The sequence below is a fragment of the Hemiscyllium ocellatum genome, chromosome 45 (genome assembly GCF_020745735.1).
Source record: "Hemiscyllium ocellatum isolate sHemOce1 chromosome 45, sHemOce1.pat.X.cur, whole genome shotgun sequence".
Classification (NCBI taxonomy): domain Eukaryota; kingdom Metazoa; phylum Chordata; class Chondrichthyes; order Orectolobiformes; family Hemiscylliidae; genus Hemiscyllium; species Hemiscyllium ocellatum.
The window spans coordinates 4,745,027-4,769,949 of NC_083445.1; the positions used below are offsets into that span (position 1 = coordinate 4,745,027).

The 24,923-nt window shown below is 51.5% G+C and overlaps 1 protein-coding gene across 2 annotated transcripts in view; it reads right to left on the reverse strand.

The window, feature by feature from the left end:
* The window catches only part of slc27a1a (solute carrier family 27 member 1a), a 149,290-nt gene that overhangs the window by 94,580 nt on the left and 29,787 nt on the right, over positions 1 to 24,923 (reverse strand). For both annotated transcript variants that reach the window (XM_060854894.1, XM_060854895.1), the window contains exons 5-11: positions 24,101 to 24,170; positions 23,507 to 23,598; positions 20,960 to 21,069; positions 18,711 to 18,920; positions 17,036 to 17,162; positions 15,223 to 15,360; positions 14,173 to 14,337 (exon numbers count right to left, since the gene is read on the reverse strand). In XM_060854894.1, the coding sequence (XP_060710877.1) occupies positions 14,173 to 14,337; positions 15,223 to 15,360; positions 17,036 to 17,162; positions 18,711 to 18,920; positions 20,960 to 21,069; positions 23,507 to 23,598; positions 24,101 to 24,170 (912 nt within the window). The remainder of the gene's footprint in view (positions 1 to 14,172; positions 14,338 to 15,222; positions 15,361 to 17,035; positions 17,163 to 18,710; positions 18,921 to 20,959; positions 21,070 to 23,506; positions 23,599 to 24,100; positions 24,171 to 24,923) is intronic.

A 24,923-nucleotide genomic window follows, 5' to 3' on the forward strand; every position in this document is an offset into this window, starting at 1 on the left:
AGAGAGCACCATCGACAGGAACAGAGAGCACCATCGATAGGAAGAGAGAGCACCATCGATAGGAAGAGAGGGCACCATCGATAGGAAGAGAGGGCACCATCGATAGGAACAGGGGGCATCATTGACAGAAACAGAGCGCACAATCGATGGGAACAGAGAGCACTAGCGATAGTAACAGAGCGCACCATCGAGAGGAACAGACGGCACCATCGAGAGGAACAGAGCGCACCATCGACAGGACCAGAGGGCACCATCGAGAGGAACAGAGTGCACCATCGATAGGAACAGAACGCACCATCGATAGGAACAGAGAGCACCATCGATAGGAACAGAGAGCACCATCGAGAGGAACTGAGGGCACCATCGAGAGGAACTGAGGGCACCATCGAGAGGAACAGGGGGCACCATCGAGAGGAGCAGGGGGCACCATCGAGAGGAACAGGGGGCACCATCGAGAGGAACAGAGCGCACCATCGAGAGGAACAGAGGGCACCATCGAGAGGAACAGAGGGCACCATCGATAGGAACAGGGGGCATCATCGACAGGAACAGAGCGCACCATCGAGAGGAACAGAGGGCACCATCGAGAGGAACAGAGTGCACTTGCGACAGGAACAGAGGACACCATCGAGAGGAACAGAGTGCACCATCGACAGGACCAGAGGACACAATCGAGAGGAACAGACGGCACCATCGATAGGAACAGAGCGCACCATCGATGGGAACAGAGGGCACTAGCGATAGTAACAGAGGGCACCATCGATAGGAAGAGAGGGCACCATCGAGAGGAACAGAGCGCACCATCGATAGGAACAGTGGGCACCATCGACAGGAACAGAGGGCACCATCGAGAGGAACAGAGCGCACCTGCGACAGGAACAGAGGACACCATCAATTGTAATGGAGGGTTCCAGCGATAGTAACAGAGGGCACCATCGATAGGAAAAGGGGCACTAGCGATAGGAACAGGGGACACCATCGATAGGAACAGAACGCACCCCCGATAGGAACAGGGGGCACCATCGATAGGAACAGAACGCACCCCCGATAGGAACAGGGGGCACCATCGATAGGAACAGAGCGCACCATTGATAGGAACAGAAGGCACCAGCGATAGTAACAGAGGGCACCATTGATGGGAACAGAGGGCACCATCGATGGGAACAGAGGGCACTAAGCGATAGGAACAGAGCGCACCATCGAGAGGAACAGAGCGCACCATCGATAGGAACAGGGGGCACCATCTATAGGATCAGAGTGCACCATCGATAGGAACAGGGCGCACCATCGATGGGAACAGAGGGCACCACCGACAGGAACAGAGGGCACCGTCGACAGGAACAGAGTGCACCATCAATAGGAACAGGGGGCACCATCGATGGTAACAGAGCGCACCATTGACAGGAACAGTGCGCACCATCGAGAGGAAGAGAGGGCATCATCGATAGGGACAGAGGGCATCATCGAGAGGAACAGAGGGCACCATCGATTGGAACGGACGGCACCATCGATAGGAACAGAGCGCACCATCGAGAGGAACAGAAGGCACCATCGAGAGGAACAGATGGCACCAGCGATAGGAAGAGAGGGCATCATCGACAGGAACAGGGAGCACCATCGATAGGAACAGAGAGCACCATCGATAGGAACAGGGGGCACCATCGAGAGGAACAGAGGGCACCATCGAGAGGAACAGGGGGCATCATCGACACGAACAGAGCGCACCATCGAGAGGAACAGAGGGCACCATCGAGAGGAACAGAGGGCACCATCGAGAGGAACAGAGCGCACTTGCGACAGGAACAGAGGACACCATCGAGAGGAACAGAGTGCACCATCGATGGGAACAGAGGGCACTAGCGATAGTAACAGAGGGCACCATCGATAGGAAGAGAGGGCACCATCGAGAGGAACAGAGCGCACCATCGAGAGGAACAGAGCGCACCATCGATAGGAACAGTGGGCACCATCGAGAGGAACAGAGGACACCATCAATTGTAATGGAGGGTTCCAGCGATAGTAACAGAGGGCACCATCGATAGGAAAAGGGGCACTAGCGATAGGAACAGGGGACACCATCGATAGGAACAGAACGCACCCCCGATAGGAACAGAAGGCACCATCGATAGGATCAGGGGGCACCATCGATAGGATCAGAGGGCACCATCGATAGGAACAGAGCGCACCATCGAGAGGAACAGAGCGCACCATCGAGAGGAACAGAGCGCACCATCGATAGGAACAGGGGGCACCATCTATAGGATCAGAGTGCACCATCGATAGGAACAGGGCACACCATCGATGGGAACAGAGGGCACCATCGATTGGAACAGACGGCACCATCGATAGGAACAGAGGGCACCATCGATAGGAACAGGGGCACCATCGACAGGAACAGGGGACACCATCGACAGGAACACAGCGCACCATCGAGAGGAACGGATGGCACCATTGATAGGAACAGAGGGCACTATAGATAGGAACAGAGGGCACCATCAATTGTAACAGAGGGCACCATCAATTGTAACAGGGGGCACCATCTATAGGAACAGAGGGCACCATCGATAGGGGGCACCATCAATTGTAACGGAGAGCACCAGCGATAGGAACAGAGGGCACTAGCGATAGGAACAGAGGGCACTATAGATAGGAACAGAGGGCACCATCGATAGCAACAGGGGGCACCATCTATAGGAACAGAGGGCACCATCGATACGGGGCACCATCAATTGTAACGGAGAGCACCAGCGATAGGAACAGAGGGCACTAGCGATAGGAACTGAGCGCACCATCGATAGGAACTGAGCGCACCTCGGATAGGAACAGAGCGCACCATCGACAGGAACAGAGGGCACCATCGACAGGAACAGAGGGCACCATCGACAGGAACAGAGGGCACCATCGACAGGAACCGAGGCACCTGTGATAGGAACAGAGGACAGCATCAATTGTAACAGAGGGCATCGTTGATGGGAACAGGGGGCACCATCGATAGGAACAGGGGGCACCTTCGATAGGAACAGAACGTACACCCAATAGGAACAGAGCGCACCGTCGACAGGAACAGTGCGCACCATCAATAGGAACAGGGGGCACCATCGATGGTAACAGAGCGCACCATTGACAGGAACAGTGCGCACCATCGAGAGGAAGAGAGGGCACCATCGATTGGAACGGAGCGCACCATCGATTGGAACGGAGCGCACCATCGATTGGAACGGACGGCACCATCGAGAGGAACAAAAGGCACCATCGAGAGGAACAGAGTGCACCATCGACAGGACCAGAGGGCACCATCGAGAGGACCAGAGGGCACCAGCGATAGGAAGAGAGGGCATCATCGACAGGAACAGAGAGCACCATCGATAGGAACAGAGAGCACCATCGATAGGAACAGAGGGCATCATTGACAGGAACAGAGGACAGCATCAATTGTAACAGAAGGCACCAGCGATAGTAACAGGGGGCACCATCAATGGGAACAGAGGGCACTAGCGATAGTAACAGAGCACACCATCGAGAGGAACAGAACGTACCATCGAGAGGAACAGAGGGCACCATCGATTGGAATGGACGGCACCATCGACAGGACCAGAGGGCACCATTGAGAGGAACAGATGGCACCATTGAGAGGAACAGATGGCACCATCGATAGGAACAGGGGGCATCATTGACAGGAACAGAGCGCACCATCGAGAGGAACAGAGCGCACCTGCGACAGGAACAGAGCGCACCATCGAGAGGAACAGAGCGCACCATCGACAGGAACAGAGCGCACCATCGACAGGAACAGAGCGCACCATCGACAGGAACAGAGCGCACCATCGACAGGAACAGAGCGCACCATCGACAGGAACAGAGCGCACCATCGACAGGAACAGAGCGCACCATCAATTGTAACGGAGGGTTCCAGCGATAGGAACAGAGCGCACCATCGATAGGAACAGAGGGCACCATTGAGAGGAACAGAGCGCACCATCTATAGGAACAGTGGGCACCATCTATAGGAATAGTGGGCACCATCGAGAGGAACAGTGGGCACCATCGAGAGGAACAGAGCGCACCATCGATAGGAACAGACGGCACCATCGATAGGAACTAAATGCACAATCTACAGGAACAGAGGGCACCATCGATAGTAACAGAGGGCAACATCTATAGGAACAGACAGCAACATCTATTGGAACAGTGGGCTCCATCTATAGGAACAGGGGGCACCATCTATAGGAACAGGGGGCACCATCTATAGGAACAGGGGGCACCATCTATAGGAACAGAGCGCACCCCCGAAAGGAACAGAGCGCACAATCTACAGGAACAGAGGGCACCATCGATTGGAACGGACGGCACCATCGATAGGAACAGAGGACAGCATCAAGTGTACAGAGGGCACCATCGATGGGAATAGAGGGCACTAGCGATAGGAACAGAGGGCACCCCTGATAGGAACAGAATGCACAATCTACAGGAACAGAGGGCACCATCGACAGGTACAGTGTGCACCATCGATAGGAACAGAGGGCACCATCGATAAGAACACACGGCACCACCGACAGGAACAGAGCACACCATCTATGGGAACAGAGGGCACCATCGATAGGAACAGAGCGCACCATCGATAGGAACAGTGCATACCGTCGACAGGAACAGAGGGCACCATTTACACGAACAGAGGGCACCATCGATTGGAACGGACGGCACCATCAATAGGAACAGGGCGCACCATCGATGGTAACAGAGCTTACCATCGAGAGGAACAGAGGGCACCATCGGTAGGAACAGAGGGCACCATCTGTAGGAACAGAGCGCACCATCGAGAGGAACAGAGCGCACCATCGAGAGGAACAGAGCGCACCATCGAGAGGAACAGAGCGCACCATCGAGATGAACAGAGCGCACCTGCGACAGGAACAGAGGGCACCAGCAATAGGAAAAGGGGGTACCAGCGATAGTAACATAGCGCACCATCGATAGGAAAAGAACGGACCCTCGATAGGAACAGAGGACACCATCGACAGGAACAGGGGGCACCATCGAATGGAACAGAACACACCATCTATAGGAACAGAGCGCACCATCAATAGGAACAGGGGGCATCATTGACAGGAACAGAGCGCACCATCAATAGGAACAGAGGGCACCAGCGATAGGAACAGAGGGCACCATCGATAGGAACAGAGGGCACCATCGATAGGAACAGAGGGCACCATCTGTAGGAACAGAGCGCACCATCTGTAGGAACAGAGCGCACCATCGAGAGGAACAGAGCGCACCATCGAGAGGAACAGAGCGCACCATCGAGAGGAACAGAGCGCACCATCGAGAGGAACAGAGCGCACCATCGAGAGGAACAGAGCGCACCATCGAGAGGAACAGAGCGCACCTGCGACAGGAACAGAGGGCACCAGCAATAGGAAAAGGGGGTACCAGCGATAGTAACAGAGCGCACCATCGATAGGAAAAGAACGGACCCTCGATAGGAACAGAGCGCACAATCTACAGGAACAGAGGACACCATCGACAGGAACAGGGGGCACCATCGAATGGAACAGAACACACCATCTATAGGAACAGAGCGCACCATCAATAGGAACAGGGGGCATCATTGACAGGAACAGAGCGCACCATCAATAGGAACAGAGCGCAACAGCAATAGGAACAGAGCGCAACAGCAATAGGAACAGAGCGCACCATCGACAGGAACAGAGCGCACCATCGACAGGAACAGAGCGCACCATCGAGAGGAACAGAAGGCACCATCGAGAGGAACAGAGCGCACCATCGACAGGACCAGAGGGCACCATCGAGAGGAACAGATGGCACCAGCGATAGGAACAGAGGGCACCATCGATAGGAACAGAGGGCATCATTGACAGGAACAGAGGACAGCATCAATTGTAACAGAAGGCACCAGCGATAGTAACAGGGGGCACCATCAATGGGAACAGAGGGCACTAGCGATAGTAACAGAGCACACCATCGAGAGGAACAGAACGTACCATCGATGGGAACAGGGGGCACCATCGATTGGAACGGACGGCACCATCGAGAGGAACAGAGCGCACCATCGAGAGGAACAGAGGGCACCATCGATTGGAATGGACGGCACCATCGACAGGACCAGAGGGCACCATTGAGAGGAACAGATGGCACCATCGACAGGAACAGAGCGCACCATCGAGAGGTACAGAGCGCACCATCAATAGGAACAGAGCGCACCATCGACAGGAACAGAGCGCACCATCGACAGGAACAGAGGACACCATCAATTGTAACGGAGGGTTCCAGCGATAGGAACAGAGCGCACCATCGATAGGAACAGAGGGCACCATTGAGAGGAACAGAGCGCACCATCGAAAGGAACAGAGGGCACCATCGATAGGAACAGAGGGCACCATTGAGAGGAACAGAGCGCACCATCGAAAGGAACAGAGGGCACCATCGATAGGAACAGAGGGCACCATTGAGAGGAACAGAGGGCACCATCGAGAGGAACAGTGGGCACCATCTATAGGAATAGTGGGCACCATCGAGAGAAACAGTGGGCACCATCGAGAGGAACAGAGTGCACCATCGAAAGGAACAGAGGGCACCATCGATAGGAACAGACGGCACCATCGATAGGAACTAAACGCACAATCTACAGGAACAGAGGGCACCATCGATGGTAACAGAGGGCAACATCTATAGGAACAGACAGCAACATCTATTGGAACAGAGGGCTCCATCTATAGGAACAGGGGGCACCATCTATAGGAACAGGGGGCACCATCTATAGGAACAGAGCGCACCCTCGAAAGGAACAGAGCGCACAATCTACAGGAACAGAGGGCACCATCGATTGGAACGGACGGCACCATCGATAGGAACAGAGGACAGCATCAATTGTACAGAGGGCACCATCGATGGGAATAGAGGGCACTAGCGATAGGAACAGAGGGCACCCCTGATAGGAACAGAATGCACAATCTACAGGAACAGAGGGCACCATCGACAGGTACAGTGTGCACCATCGATAGGAACAGAGGGCACCATCGACAGGAACAGAGCGCACCATCGATTGGAACAGAGGGCACCTTCGATAGGAAGAGAGCTCACCATCGACAGGAACAGAACGCACCATCGAGAGGAACAGAGGGCACCATCAATAGGAACAGAGGGCACCTACGACAGGAACAGAGGGCACCTTCGATAGGAACAGAGGGCACCATCGATAGGAACAGTGCATACCGTCGACAGGACCAGAGGGCACCAGCGAGAGGAACAGAGGGCACCATCGATAGGAACAGAGCGCAACAGCAATAGGAACAGAGCGCACCATCGACAGGAACAGAGGGCACCATCGACAGGAACAGAGGGCACCATCGACAGGAACAGAGCGCACCATCTACAGGAACAGAGCGCACCATCTACAGGAACAGAGCGCACCATCTACAGGAACAGGGGGCACCATCGATAGGAACAGAGCGCACAGTCGATAGGAACAGAGCGCACAGTCGATACGAACAGTGGGCACCATCGATAGGAACAGAGGTCACCGTCGATAGGAACAGAGCGCACCGTCGAAAGGAACAGAGCGCACCATCGATAGGAACAGAGCGCACCATCGATAGGAACAGAGGACGACACCGATGGGAACAGAGGGCACCAGCGATAGGAACAGAGCGCACCACATATAGGAACAGTGGGTACCATCGATAGGAACAGAGCGCACCACATATAGGAACAGAGGGCACCATCGAGAGGAACAGAGCGCACCATCGAGAGGAACAGAGGGCACCATCGATAGGAACAGTGCATACCGTCGACAGGAACAGAGGGCACCATTTACAGGAACAGAGGGCACCATCGATTGGAACGGACGGCACCATCAATAGGAACAGGGCGCACCATCGATGGTAACAGAGCTTACCATCGAGAGGAACAGAGGGCACCATCGATAGGAACAGAGGGCACCATCGATAGGAACAGAGGGCACCATCTGTAGGAACAGAGCGCACCATCTGTAGGAACAGAGCGCACCATCGAGAGGAACAGAGCGCATCATCGAGATGAACAGAGCGCACCATCGAGATGAACAGAGCGCACCTGCGACAGGAACAGAGGGCACCAGCAATAGGAAAAGGGGGTACCAGCGATAGTAACAGAGCGCACCATCGATAGGAAAAGAACGGACCCTCGATAGGAACAGAGCGCACAATCTACAGGAACAGAGGACACCATCGAATGGAACAGGGGGCACCATCGAATGGAACAGAACACACCATCTATAGGAACAGGGGGCATCATTGACAGGAACAGAGCGCACCATCAATAGGAACAGAGGGCACCAGCGATAGGAACAGAGGGCACCATCTGTAGGAACAGAGGGCACCATCTGTAGGAACAGAGGGCACCATCTGTAGGAACAGAGCGCACCATCTGTAGGAACAGAGCGCACCATCGAGATGAACAGAGCGCACCATCGAGATGAACAGAGCGCACCATCGAGATGAACAGAGCGCACCATCGAGATGAACAGAGCGCACCAGCAATAGGAAAAGGGGGTACCAGCGATAGTAACAGAGCGCACCATCGATAGGAAAAGAACGGACCCTCGATAGGAACAGAGCGCACAATCTACAGGAACAGAGGACACCATCGACAGGAACAGGGGGCACCATCGAATGGAACAGAACACACCATCTATAGGAACAGAGCGCACCATCAATAGGAACAGGGGGCATCATTGACAGGAACAGAGCGCACCATCAATAGGAACAGAGGGCACCAGCGATAGGAACAGAGTGCACCATCGATAGGAACAGAGCGCAACAGCAATAGGAACAGAGCGCACCATCGACAGGAACAGAGCGCACCATCGACAGGAACAGAGCGCACCATCGACAGGAACAGAGCGCACCATCGACAGGAACAGAGCGCACCATCTACAGGAACAGAGCGCACCATCTACAGGAACAGAGCGCACCATCTACAGGAACAGGGGGCACCATCGATAGGAACAGAGCGCACCATCAATAGGAACAGAGCGCACCATCGATAGGAACAGAGCGCACCATCGATAGGAACAGAGCGCACCATCGATAGGAACAGAGCGCACCATCGATAGGAACAGAGCGCACCATCGATAGGAACAGAGCACGACACCGATGGGAACAGAGGGCACCATCGAGAGGAACAGACGGCACCATCGATAGGAAAAGAACGGACCCTCGATAGGAACTAAATGCACAATCTACAGGAACAGAGGGCACCATCGATGGTAACAGAGGGCAACATCTATAAGAACAGACAGCAACATCTATTGGAACAGAGGGCTCCATCTATAGGAACAGGGGGCACCATCTATAGGAACAGAGCGCACCCCCGAAAGGAACAGAGCGCACAATCTACAGGAACAGAGGGCACCATCGATTGGAACGGACGGCACCATCGATAGGAACAGTGGGCACCATCGATAGGAACAGAGGACAGCATCAATTGTACAGAGGGCACCATCGATGGGAATAGAGGGCACTAGCGATAGGAACAGAGGGCACCCCTGATAGGAACAGAATGCACAATCTACAGGAACAGAGGGCACCATCGACAGGTACAGTGTGCACCATTGATAGGAACAGAGGGCACCATCGACAGGAACAGAGCGCACCATCGACGGGAACAGAGGGCACCTTCGATAGGAACAGAGGGCACCTTCGATAGGAAGAGAGCTCACCATCGACAGGAACAGAACGCACCATCCAGAGGAACAGAGGGCACCATCAATAGGAACAGAGGGCACCTGCGACAGGAACAGAGGGCACCTTCGATAGGAACAGAGGGCACCTTCGATAGGAACAGAGGGCACCTTCGATAGGAAGAGAGGGCACAATCTATACGAACAGAGTACACCATCGACAGGAACAGAGCGCACCATCGATGGGAACAGAGGGCACCATCGATAGGAACGGAGGGCACCATAGATAGGAACAGTGCATACCGACGACAGGAACAGAGCGAACCATCGACAGGAACAGAGGGCACCATCGATAGGAACAGAGTGCACCATCGATAGGAACAGAGCGCAACAGCAATAGGAACAGAGCGCACCATCGACAGGAACAGAGGGCACCATCGACAGGAACAGAGCGCACCATCTACAGGAACAGAGCGCACCATCTACAGGAACAGGGGGCACCATCGATAGGAACAGAGCGCACAGTCGATAGGAACAGAGCGCACAGTCGATAAGAACAGTGGGCACCGTCGATAGGAACAGAGGGCACCGTCGATAGGAACAGAGGGCACCGTCGATAGGAACAGAGCGCACCGTCGAAAGGAACAGAGCGCACCATCGATAGGAACAGAGCGCACCACATATAGGAACAGTGGGTACCATCGATAGGAACAGTGGACACCATCGATAGGAACAGAGCGCACCAGTGATAGGAACAGGGGGAACCACATATAGTAACAGAGGGCACCATCGAGAGGAACAGAGCGCACCATCGAGAGGAACAGAGGGCAACATCGATAGTAACAGAGCGCAACATCGGTAGGTACGCAGCACACCTTCGATAGTAACAGAGTGCACCATTGAAGGAACAGAGGGCACCATCGACAGGAACAGAGCGCACCATCAATAGGAACAGAGGGCACCATCGATAGGAACAGAGGGCACCATCGATAGGAACAGAGGGCACCATCGATAGGAACAGAGGGCACCATCTATGGGAACAGAGGGCACCATCGATAGGAACGGAGAGCACCATAGATAGGAACAGTGCATACCGTCGACAGGAACAGAGCGAACCATCGACAGGAACAGAGGGCACCATCGATAGGAACAGAGCACACAATCTACAGGAACAGAGGGCACCATTTACAGGAACAGAGGGCACCATCGATTGGAACGGACGGCACCATCAATAGGAACAGGGCGCACCATCGATGGTAACAGAGCTTACCATCGAGAGGAACAGAGGGCACCATCGATAGGAACAGAGGGCACCATCTGTAGGAACAGAGGGCACCATCTGTAGGAACAGAGGGCACCATCTGTAGGAACAGAGCGCACCATCTGTAGGAACAGAGCGCACCATCTGTAGGAACAGAGCGCACCATCTGTAGGAACAGAGCGCACCATCGAGAGGAAAAGAACGGACCCTCGATAGGAACAGAGCGCACAATCTACAGGAACAGAGGACACCATCGAATGGAACAGGGGGCACCATCGAATGGAACAGAACACACCATCTATAGGAACAGAGCGCACCATCAATAGGAACAGGGGGCATCATTGACAGGAACAGAGCGCACCATCAATAGGAACAGAGGGCACCATCTACAGGAACAGGGGGCACCATCGATAGGAACAGAGCGCACCATCGATAGGAACAGAGCGCACCATTGATAGGAACAGAGGACGACACCGATGGGAACAGAGGGCACCATCGAGAGGAACAGAGCGCACCGTCGATAGGAACAGAGCGCACCATCAACAGGAAGAGAGCGCACCATCGACAGGAAGAGAGCGCACCATCGACAGGAAGAGAGCGCACCATCGACAGGAAGAGAGCGCACCATCGACAGGAAGAGAGCGCACCATCGACAGGAAGAGAGCGCACCATCGACAGGAACAGAGCGCACCATCGACAGGAACAGAGCGCACCATCGAGAGGAACAGAGGGCACCATCGACAGGAACAGAGTGCACGATCGATACGGACAGAGGGCACCATCGATCGCAACAGAGTGCACCATCGATAGGATCAGAGCGCACCATCGAGAAGAAGAGGGCACCATCGATAGGAACAGAGGGCACCATCTACAGGAACAGAGCGCACCATCGATAGGAACAGAGCGCACCATCGATAGGAACAGAGCGCACCATCGACAGGAACAGAGCGCACCATCGACAGGAACAGAGCGCACCATCGACAGGAACAGAACGCACCATCGACAGGAACAGAACGCACCATCGACAGGAACAGAACGCACCATCGACAGGAACAGAGCGCACCATCGATAGGAACAGAGGGCACCATCTACAGGAACAGAGCGCACCATCGACAAGAACAGAGCGCACCATCGACAGGAACAGAGCGCACCATCGACAGGAACAGACGTAACCATCGATAGGAACACAGCGTACCAGCGATAGGAACAGAGTGCACCAGTGATAAGAACAGTGGGGACCACATATAGGAACAGAGGGCACCATCTACAGGAACAGAGGGCACCATCGACAGGAACAGAGGGCACCATCGATATGGACAGAGGGCACCATCGACAGGAACAGAGTGCACCATCGATAAGAACAGAGGGCACCATCGATAGGAACAGTGGGCACCATCTACAGGAACAGAGCGCACCATCGACAGGAACAGAGCGCACCATCGACAGGAACAGAGCGCACCATTTACAGGAACAGAGCGCACCATCGATAGGAACAGAGGGCACCATCTACAGGAACAGAGCGCACCATCGACAAGAACAGAGCGCACCATCGACAGGAACAGAGCGCACCATCGACAGGAACAGACGTAACCATCGATAGGAACACAGCGTACCAGCGATAGGAACAGAGTGCACCAGTGATAAGAACAGTGGGGACCACATATAGGAACAGAGGGCACCATCTACAGGAACAGAGGGCACCATCGACAGGAACAGAGGGCACCATCGATATGGACAGAGGGCACCATCGACAGGAACAGAGTGCACCATCGATAAGAACAGAGGGCACCATCGATAGGAACAGTGGGCACCATCTACAGGAACAGAGCGCACCATCGACAGGAACAGAGCGCACCATCGACAGGAACAGAGCGCACCATTTACAGGAACAGAGCGCACCATCGATAGGAACAGAGGGCACCATCTACAGGGACAGAGGGAACCAGCGATAGAAACAGAGGACACCATCGAGAGGAACAGAGGGCAACATCTATAGAGACAGAGCACACCATCGATAGGAACAGAGTGTACCATCTATAGGTATAGTGTGCACCAACTATAGGAACAGAGCGCATCATCAATAGGAACTGAGAGCAACATCCATAGGGACAGAGCGCACCATCGATAGGAACAGAGGGCACCATCTATAGGAACAGAGGGCACCATCTATAGGAACAGAGGGCACCATCGATAGGAACAGAGTGCATCATCAATAGGAACTGAGAGCAACATCTATAGGGACAGAGCGCACCATCGATAGCAACAGGGGGCACCATCTATAGGAACAGAGTGTACCATCTACAAGATACACTGAAATAACACCCAGGCTCTTCTGACTGTACCTTCCTAAATCTGCAACATCTGACATCTAGAAGGACAAGGGCCTAAGGTATATAGAACACTCCCACCTACAAGTTCCCCTCTGAGCCACTCATCATCCTGATGTGTAAATATCTCGCTGTTCCTTCAGTGTGGCTGGCTCCGAATCCTGGAACTGGCTCCCTACCATGATTGTGTCGCACCTACAATAGCAACATGATTAAGCAGCCAAGCAGCACTTCATCAAGGATGGGTTCCAATTAGCAGCTAAGTCATGTTCAGATAAACCTAAGTAGTACGAGCCAGAGCAGATCTTTGAGCTTGCTCTGTATTCAAACGTGACTATGTCTGATCTTCTCATTCACCCCCCTGTTTACCCCACTATCCTTGTATCCTTTAACAATCTCAGCCTTGAACATCGCCTCCATCAAGGACAGGAAATGACACCACCACAGGAAATGACATCGCCAACCCAAGGAAACCTAAACACAAATAGACAGCGGGCCATGCCACCATTCGGAGGCCCACTGAAGATGTTACCTAGAGTGGTGACCAAACGTCTGAAAACGAACCTTCCAGCTCAGCGAACAAACCTACATCCAGAACCTCAACCTGAGGTATAAATCTTTTCAAAACTCGCTAATAGCCTCCGTAACTTTCGGCAGCAGATCTTTCCCCAGATTCGCCACTCTGAGTGAAGATATTCATCCTCAGTTCAATCCTAAATAGCTGTCCCCTCATCCAGCGACCGTGTCCCTTGATTCTCAAAACAGCCTTTCTGCAATCTATGAGAGAGAAACGGAGTTGCCTGGCATCCTGTGGCAGAGTTTCCACGCTCTGCCTAACAGTGCTTGAGGAGTACTGAACCCAGGATCGAAGGAGGGGAAGGGTGAGGAGATCAGAAGAGGCTGCCTACCTGGCACTTCCACCCCGTACACTGCCACATCGGTCAGGTTCAGGAGCTGACTCAGGCAGCCCTCCACCTCGGTGGTTGACACATTCTCCCCTCGCCAGCGGAAAGTGTCGCCGCTCCTGTCCTTGAAGTACATGTAGCCGAGCTCGTCCATAACCAGCACGTCACCTGCGAGCCACAGACAACACACAGGGAGAATTACAAGGCACTCCGGAATTACACCGGAACATCCCACTCGAGAAACACGAACGCTTCACGTTCAACTCACTCAGCAGACAAGATCGGAAAATCAAATAAACAACTGAAGAACTCCTGGGCAGGATTACCGGAACCTAACAGGGCCACAGAGCATAGCCACTCTCCTGCCAGCAAATGCTGACTGCAATCCCACCAACTTGTAAGCCAGGACCTTTGGGTGGTTTCGAACAATGCTCTGGGAGAGGAGGCATTAAGTTGAGGGTAAGTCAGGGCCAGGGTTCAATGTTCCATTGATACCACGTTGGAGCGTCACTGTTCCTTCTGCGATTGTGATGCCCTTGAATGAATGAGCTTCGGACAGAGAGGAGAGTATCCCACTGAAACAAGCAATCACGTGCAGGATGCCATTTTGCAGGCAATGAAGGCTTTGTCAAGTGTTGCAAGCACTCATGGGACACATGGCAACCACTTGGGCACAGCAAGCTACCATCTCTAACAAGGAGAGAATGACGACAATCACTTTTAACCAACGGTGGTTACAGGATAAATATTGACCTGAACACCAGGGAGATCACTCCTCACCCAACTCATTCCAAGTGGGACTGGGGGATCTTTCACGTCCCTTGAGGTGGGGTGGGCGGGTTGGTGAATTAGGCCTTGGCTTCACATCTCACCTGGAAGACAGCACTGTTACAGCAAGGCAGCAGGGGCTTTGTTTCGATCTTAAGGATGGAACTTAGACTTTCTGACTCCGAGGCAAATGTGTTAATGAGTTATGGATGAAACGGGTAGCAAGAGAGAACCTGCTGTGCTCACCCTGTGTGCCATTAGTTGTATTTTTACCACGGTTTGTACCTGACAGGTAGGCGCTGTCTCCTTTCTTAAAGACGTTGTATGCAATCTTTTTGCTTGTGGCAGACTCGTTGGCGTAGCCATCAAACCGGCGAAGGGGGTCCTGCTGGTTAATGCGGCCCACCAACTGCCCCGGCTCACCTGGCTCAAGAGAAGGAGAGAAAGGTCAAAGGTTGGAGAAATTCACTGGAGATTCCACTCAGTGTAGGGTCCTGGGCTGGAACTGCAGTGAGCTGGCTGGATAAGTGCATTCACACACAGAGAGGAAGGACTTTTGAGCACCTCTGTCGTACCTTTTGGGCTTTTGAGGTGTTCCAAAAGGCACCACAGTCAACTGACAAGCCGCACTCCTGACTTGGAAACATAATTGATGTTCCTTCACTGTCACTGGGTCAAACTCCTGGATCCCTCTTCCTGTGGCTGTCCATACACAGATTTCATCTCTCTCAGCGCACCCCCCCCCCCCGGCCCACAAGCCTCATTTCTGATGAAACGTCGATTCTCTTGCTCCTCGGATGCTGCCTGACCTATGTTTAGATTACTTACAGTGTGGAAACAGGCCAATTCACCTGACCCGCACATCTTTGGACTGTGGGAGAAAACCCACGCAGACACGGGGAGAACGTGCAAACTCCACACAGTCAGTCGCCTGAGGCGGGAAATGAACCCGGGTCTCTGGTGCTGTGGGGCAGCAGTGCTAACCACTGTGCCACCGTGCCGACCTGCTGTGCTTTTCCAGCACCACACTCTCGATGGGAGTCCACACACCCCAAGGACCGCACAAAGGCACTGTCCTCTTATGGAAAATTAAGGAGAGCCAATGAATGCTGGCCCAGCCAGCAACACTCTGAATAAATTAGAAAAAAAACACTTTTGGAAATCCAGTCAGATTCTTTTAAGATCTCTTTCTCTCGTTGCACCTCTGTCAATATTCTATAATTCCTGACGCGGGATGGAGAAGGTGAAACAAGAACATTGTGTCCTAGTTTCAGGGGAAGGTTGGCTGCAACAATGATATCTGGGAGACAAACACTTAGGATTGCAGAAAACCACCGCCCTGATAGCAAAACACCACGGCTTCTTTACACATGCCTTACATATCAATCTAAACAGTGAAGGCCTGCAAGGAGGTTGGGAGGGGGCGGAAAAATACAAGAAGCCTGGCATTTACAACAGAGCGATGTGGGATTGGTTTACTTACAAACCCTTCCAATTAAGTGCCTTCATTATGTAATAAACATCAGGCACAATTCTGCTCAACGCCACTAGATGGTGACAACTTCACACAATAGCAGGTGAAATAACTCCACAGAGGCCAGTATCCCATCACCAAGTCACCCATTATTTACACACACAGTGCGTGACACTGACCCAGCTCGCTCAGAGCTGGCTCCTAAAGTGAGCAGTACCCCCGACCCTCCTGTTTGTATCTGTCAGCCAGGGCTCCCCGATTGGAACAGCCCCAATCAGGGAACTGATATTGTATGAGGTCCACCCTGGTTGGCGTCATTCTAATCAGTACAGCAGGTACATCACGCTAGTCTTTCTAACAGCTGAGTCCTTGTTTTGAGTTCAGCTCAGAATTGGAAAGCGCTCCCACTCTGTTCTGGCCCTCAGGATTCCCAGGAGAGTGAGGCCGGGCGAGCTGAGCTCGGCTCCATGAAAGCTGCAGGGCCGATCCTGAACTGTGTGCTGCTTTTGCAGTGAATGGGGCTGGGCTGGGGACACTGGTGACTGGAAACACCAGCACAGACCCATCTAGAAAATCCCTCTGGGATGGATTAGCTCTTTGGCAACTGCGAATCCTGATGATTACCTGGTTTGCAGGGGATACACAGCCCATTGGGACCTCGGATAAGCTCGAGGGTATCTTCATTAACCTTCAGCAGACGGATAGGATAGACCTGGGGCAAGATGCGGCTGTTAAACCCACAGGCCCCTACCTGGAGAAAAAAAAACAGGAGGCGAACATTGATTCTGTATGGAATAACTAACATTAACAAGAGAGCTAAGTGTGCATCTTAGGAGCATATGAGGCCAAACTGATACCTTAATTACATAGAACAGTACAGCACAGAACAGGCCCTTCAGCCCACGATGTTGTGCTGACCACTGATCCTCATGTATACACCCTCAAATTTCTGTGACCATATGCATGTCCAGCAGTCTCTTAAATGTCCCCAATGGCCCTGCCTCCACAACTGCTGCTGGCAACGCATTCCATGCTCTCACAACTCTCTGTGTAAAGAACCCGCCTCTGACATCCCCTCTATACTTTCCTCCAACCAGCTTAAAACTATGACCCCTCGTGTTAGCCATTTCTGCCCTGGGAAATAGTCTCTGGCTATCGACTCTATCTATGCCTCTCATTATCTTGTATACCTCAATTAGGTCCCCTCTCCTCCTCCTTTTCTCCAATGAGAAAAGTCTGAGCTCAGTCAACCTCTCTTCATAAGATAAGCCCTCCAGTCCAGGCAGCATCCTGGTAAACCTCCTCTGAACCCTCTCCAAAGCATCCACATCTTTCCTATAATAGGGCGACCAGAACTGGACGCAGTATTCCAAGTGCGGTCTAACCAAAGTTTTATAGAGCTGCGACAGGATCTCACGACTCTTCAACTCAATCCCCCTGTTAATGAAAGCCAAAACACCATATGCTTTCTTAACAACCCTGTCCACTTGGGTGGCTATTTTAAGGGATCTATGTACCTGCACACCAAGATCCCTCTGTTCCTCCACACTGCCAAGAATCCTATCCTTAATCCTGTACGTAATGCATCACCTCGCATTTATCCAGGTTGAACTCCATCTGCCACCTCTCAGCCCATCTCTGTATCCTGTCAATGTCCCGCTGCAGCCTACAATAGCCCTCTATACTGTCAACAACACCTCCAACCTTTGTGTCATCTGCAAACTTGCTGACCCATCCTTCAATCCCCTCATCCAAGTCATTAATAAAAATTATAAACAGCAGAGGCCCAAGGACAGAGCCCTGTGGAACACCACTCACCACTGACTTCCAGGCAGAATACTTTCCTTCTACTACCACTCGCTGTCTTCTGTTGGCCAGCCAATTCTGTATCCAGACAGCTAAGTTCCCCTGATTCCCATTCCTCCTGACCTTCTGAATGAGCCGACCATGGGGAACCTTATCAAATGGGAAAAGTGAGGACTGCAGATGCTGGAGGTCAGAGTCGAGAGTGTGGTGCTGGAAAAGCGCAGCAGGTCAGAAATCCTGATGAAGGGCTTATGCCTGAAACACCGATTCTCCTGCTCCTCGGATGCTGCCTGACCTGCTGTGCTTTTCCAGCACCACACTCTTGACCCTTAATTGCAATGGCATGTGTTTCAATCCTGATCCCAAAATGGTCAATGGAATCTTTCTTCTCAAATCCTTCAAAATTCCTAATGGCCATTCTCTCATTCACTGCCCACCCCCAAAATAAACATCCCATTGGGGAGCCTGGGCTAGTTCCAGAGTGAGGACCCACCTTGCCATCCAGGTTGGCGATGGCACAGTTGCACTCAGTTGCCCCATAGAACTCTGCCATCTGCTTGATGCGAAAGCGACTGGTGAAGGATTCCCAGACCGAGGGTCTCAGGCCGTTACCTATCGCCATACGGATGTGGTGCTGGCTTTCAGCTAGGCGGACCGGTTGGTTAAGGAGATACCGGCAAATCTCGCCAATGTACTGGATGATCTGAAGAGCAACTGTCACATATTAACATCCAAGCAGAGACGTGGTGTGCAGGTTGTTGGAGGGGATTCTGACGGACATTTACATGCATTTGGAAAAGCAAGGACTGAACATGGGGCTTTGTGCGTGGGATATCATCTCTCTAATTTGACGGAGTTGTTTGGAGAGGTAACAAAGAGGATTGCTGTGGGCAGAGTGATGGACATCTCTATATGGTCTTAGGGAGGCGTTGGACAAGCTTGTTTATGGGAGACTGGTTAACAAGGTTACATCACAGGGAATACAGGGAGAACTAGCCATTTGGATACAACATTGGCTCGAAGGCAGGAGACAGAGGGTGGTGGTGGTCAGGTGTTTTCACACTGGAGCCCTGTAACCAGTAGTATTTTGTCATTTATATAAATGATTTGGATGTGAACATAGGAGGTATAGTTAGTAAGTTTGCAGATGACACTTACATTGGAGCTTTAGTGGACAGTATACAATGGGACCTTGATCATATGGGCCAATGGACCAAGAACTGGCAGATGGACTTTAATTTAGATAAATGTGGGGTGCTGCATTTTGGAAAGGCAAAGATGGGCAGGCCGTGTACATTTAATGGTAAGGTCCTGGGGAACGTTGCTGAACAAAAACACCTTGGAGTGCAGGTTCAAAGCTCCTTGAAAGTAGGACAGGACAGTGAAGAAAGTGTTTGTGCGCATGCCTCTATTGATCAGTGTTTGGGATGTCAGATTGCAGCTGTTACAGGACATTGGTTAAAACGCTTTGGGAATACTGCATGCAATTCTGGTCTCTCTGCTGTTGGGAAGTTGTGGTGAAACTTGAAAGGGTTCAGAAAAGATTTACAAGGATGTTGTCAGGGTTGGGGGGTTTGAGCTACAGGGAGAGGCTGAACAGGCTGGGGCTGTTTTCCCTGGAGCGTCGGAGGCTGAGGGGTAATCTTATAGAGGTTTCAAAGTTTGGGAGAAGATTTTTAGCTCGGGTGCTCGTTGCTGTGGTTCTGTTCACCGAGCTGGGAGTTTTTGTTGCAAACGTTTCGTCCCCTTTCTAGGTGACATCTTCAGTGCTTGGGAGCCTCCTGTGAAAGGGGATGAAACGTTTGCAACAAAAACTCCCAGCTTATAGAGGTTTATGAAATCATGAGGGGCATGGATAGCATAAATGGACAAGGTCTTTTCCCTGGGATGGGAGGAATCTAAAACTAGAGGACGTAAGTATAAGGTGAGAGGAGAAAGATTTAAAAAGAGAACTGAAGGGCAACTTTGTCATTTAGAGAGTGGTGTGTGTGTGTGTGTGTGTGTGCGCGTGTGTGTGGAAAGAGCTGCCAGAGGAAGTGGTGGAGGCTGGTACAATTACAACATCTGGATGGGGACATGAACAGGAAGAGTTTAGAGGGATATGGGCCAAATGCTGGCAAATCAGACTAGATAAATTTAGGATATCTGGTGGGCACGGACGAGTTGGCTCGAAGGATTTGTTTTTGTGCTGTCCGCCTCTATAACTCTACGGCTAAGTGGCTGTGATCTGGAATGAACCGCCTGTGAGTGGTGTGCAGACAGGTACAATTAATTTTCTTTGGAAAACCTCAAATGGTCATTTAAAAGGAACAAGGGGGATTATGGGGAGAAGGTGGGAGAATAGCTGTAGATGAGGTGTTCATTCAGAGAGCCAGTGCAGACGCAATGGGTTGAACGGCCTCCTTCTATATTGCAACACGTCTGCCATTGTGAGATATTCAAGGCTGACATTTTGTAAGTATTAACGGAGTCAAGAAACATGGGGATTGGGCCAGTGAAGTGGAGTGGAGTGGAGTGGAAATAGATCATCCTCCACCTTATTCAATGGTCATAGGCTTGAAGGCCTGAATGGCCGACTGCGGGCTATACTTTTTCTCACACAATCCTGTTCCTGAGCACTTTCAGGGCAACCAGGCAGGAAGCCAGGCCAGTGTGGGTGAGGGGGAGATGTGGGTGCTGAGCTGGAAGGGAACAGAAACCCCCGAGTGTGCACAGCACAGAGAGAGGCTTGTAAACACTCACAGTGCAGTTGTACTTCACGCAGTCATCCCAGAATCGACTCGCTGAGAACTTCTTTTTGATCACCACAGTCAGGCCGTGCAGGATGCACTGTCCCACACCAACAATGTTGCCTGTTGACAGAATGGGGACACATCCTTTCAAAACAAAAACACTCTCGCTTGCACTGAAACCTCAGTAACAGGTTGGCACAGGGAAGCCTGCGGATCACGTGTGGGTGTAATCTCCAAGGCACAAGATGCTTGTTTGATAAGTCCAATGAGGAAGTTTTTTCTTTTATGTTGTCAATGTTTTGGTGATAGTTCTTATCCCTGAAACCATAACCCCTCACTTGTGTGACCCCACACTCAGCCATTCCTGAAGAAGGGCTTATGCCCGAAACGTCGAATCTCCTGTTCCTTGGATGCTGCCTGACCTGCTGCGCTTTTCCAGCAACACATTTTCAGCCCACACTCAGCCAGCCTTACAAGCCCCTGCGTACCCGCACTCCTCAGATTATGGTCTCTCCGTTGTTTCAATATTAGTGGTCACCCTCAGTTTCGAAGCTCCTAAATGCTGTGGAATTGCCCCCACAAACCTCTCCACCTCACCTTTCGTTAACATCCTCTCGCACCTCGATTTTGGGCAGCTGATGTTACAACACACAGGGCTCGGTGTTGGAGAATGCTCCAGTGACATGCCTGGGACATTTTAACGACATTAAAGATGCTTTGTCAATGAAAGCTATTGTTCATTCATATAGGCCCCATGCTTTGCTATCCATTCCAGTTGGTTGTAACTGTAAATAAATTATTTCCATGCTGGCTTTTTAAGTATACCTCTGCTTCATAACAATTTTAATTAAAAATAGGCATTGCAAGATGCCCAGATTCTGGATGAACAGAGTTTATGAGTGCACTGCCTTCTGCTTTTATGTCAGTTTACAGATTCAGAGACAAGTCTGCTCCCAAAATGCAAGGAATTCCGAGCATGTGAGATATAATCACACTCGAGGCGTAAACGGATGATGAAAGAGTTCACGGACTGAAGACTTTATTAGCTGCAACGTAGCACCTATCCTTGTTGAATTGTGAGGGATCTCTCGTGTGATAATACTTCACATTGGAAGGAGGGAGACAAAGCTGGAATTTGGGAGAGTTAAGCATTTCATTGTCATGAACAGCACCCAGGTATATACTTGGCGAATTTACTTCAAAACCCTCCAGGATTGAAATGATTATGCGAAAGCTAAATAATATGCAGGAATTCTGAAATAAAGCAAGAGATTCTTCTGGTCTGTTCTACTAGCTGGGATATTTTGGAAGAAACATGGAACAATTTAATGCATCGGAGACTGTTCACCATTTCCATTCATTACTCTCCCACGTCACTCAGTAACATGAGCCTTAGCTTAACGCCCAAGGCAGAGACATGGGTGATCATGTGGGCAGTGCTCCAGTCCAGTGCTGAGGGAATGACGCAGTGTTGGAGGTGCCATCCGTTCCATGAGATGTTCAACTGAGCTCAATCCACTGCAACCTGACACAGGTGAGACACTGAGGACTGCAGACGTTTGGAGATCAGAGTTGAGAGTGTGGTGCTGGAAAAGCACAGCAGGCCAGGCAGCATCCGAGGAGCAGGAGAATCATCATTTCGGGCCAGAGCCCTTTCCTGATGAAGGGGTCTGCCCTGAAACATTGCTTCTCCTGCTGCTCGGATGCTGCCTGACCTGCTGTGCTGTTCCAGCACCACACTCTCAACAAGTGAGAAACTGTATGGATGCAAAATAATAATGAAGACAAGAAACAAAGACAGAAATTGCTGGAGAAACTCAGCGTCTGTGCAGGGAAAGCAGAGTTACAGTTGGGGCCCAGCGGCCCTTCGTCAGAACCGGGTCACCGGACTCGAAATGTTAATGTTGTATCTCTTTCCACAGATGCTACCCGACCTGCAGAGTTTCTCCAGCAAATTCTGTTTTTGTTTCCGATTTCCAGCATCTGCAGTCCTTTGTTTTTATCTGAACAGTAATAAATAGAATGTGTTCTCCTATCGTTAGAGGGACCTTCTCTGAGTGGAAGCTTCAATCAGTGATTCCACTTGGGTCAGTCAAACTAAGAGCTGAAAATGTGTTGCTGGAAATGCGCAGCAGGTCAGGCAGCATCCAAGGAGCAGGAGATTCGACGTTTCGGGATTCCTGAAGAAGGGCTTATGTCCGACACGTCGAATCTCCTGCTCCTTGGATGCTGCCTGCCCTGCTGCGCTTTTCCAGCAACACATTTTCAGCTCTGATCTCCAGCATCTGCAGACCTCACTTTCTCCTCAGTCAAGCTGAGAATCTGACGTGGGAATAGGGAGATGGAAGGCAATGATGTCCAGGCACCAAAAGACTGGTGGACTGGGGCGTGCAGGTCGAGTCATCGAGCAGTACAGCATGGACACAGACCCATTGATCCAACTCATCCAGGCTGACCAGGTATTTGCTGCACCACCTCATACCATAACTATCACACAAATTAACACCACCAAATGGTCAACACTCTGATCAGCAGGAATGATATCCTGACTTCTTACCTGCTGAATGATACAGGGGCAGACAGTCGTAGATAATGTCATCGTGCTTCATTCGGAATCCATAATACGCAAACACAGCCATCCTGTAGTACCTACAAGCAAGCACACCCGCTGGTGAGGAGGATGGAGGGAAAAAAGCAGGGCTTTGTATCTCACAGAGCAAGCAGGTCAACTAACTGAGGCGAGAACTCCCCATCCAGGCTCTGCTGCATTGGGTCATCCTTCATGTCGCTGGGTGTTAAAACCTGAGACAAAGGTTCAACTTAACGCCTTGGTGAATAACGACGTTCCCATTGTTGAGGTGCACCAAATGACAGAGCACAAAAACAGGGCCGCTTTGTCACTTCTGAAAGAGCTGTCCAACCTCACTCCCCCTCCCCCAGCCCCACCCAGTTCAGTACTCATCCGATTCTCTTGCAAAGTTGCGGCTGATTTTGTTTCTCAAGCAATGTATTCGGACCGTAATCCACCAAAAACAAACCTTTTGCTATCTCCCCTCTTGTTAATCTGTCAACATTGCCAGGGGAAGGTGTGAACGGTCAGAGCGGAAACAGCCCACTGCTCCCTGCTGTGCTGCTCAGTCTCGACACGTACCTGCTGTGTACCACAATGGCCGCTTTCGGCATACCCGTGGTGCCGGACGTGTAGATGTAAAAAAGGCGATCTGTAAAAGGACAGGGAGAGAGGGAAATCAGGTGCAGCATGTTTATACAGCAACGTGCTTCTCACCTTCCAACTGCCACACAATTCCAGTGATATGTCAAGCACAGTCCCCACACTGGAATGATTAACACAAGAAACATAATTGTCCCTATTCTCATAGGTGCCAGCTCTTAACTGTTACACAGAGAGTTCGAGCCGCACTGACTAACCACTCCGACAACGGTACAAGGTCAAACAGAACTGAGCAATCAGTGAACATTGGCGTAAGCCGCGACGATTTCCATATCTAGGAAATGCCAATGGTTTTCATTGTTTATATAATTAAACGCGGTATTTGATTAATTCTTACCTTCAGATTTAACAACAGAGTACAGGAGGGTAAAGGATGGTGTATCAGTAACAGCAGGGTACAGGAGGGTAAAGGGTGGTGTATCAGTAACAGCAGGGTACAGGAGGGTAAAGGATGGTGTATCAGTAACAGCAGGGTACAGGAGGGTAAAGGATGGTGTATCAGTAACAGCAGGGTACAGGAGGTAAAGGATGGTGTATCAGTAACAGCAGGGTACAGGAGGTAAAGGATGGTGTATCAGTAACAGCAGGGTACAGGAGGGTAAAGGGTGGTATATCAGTAACAGCAGGGTACAGGAGGTAAAGGATGGTGTATCAGTAACAGCAGGGTACAGGAGGGTAAAGGGTGGTGTGTCAGTAACAGCAGGGTACAGGAGGGTAAAGGGTGGTGTGTCAGTAACAGCAG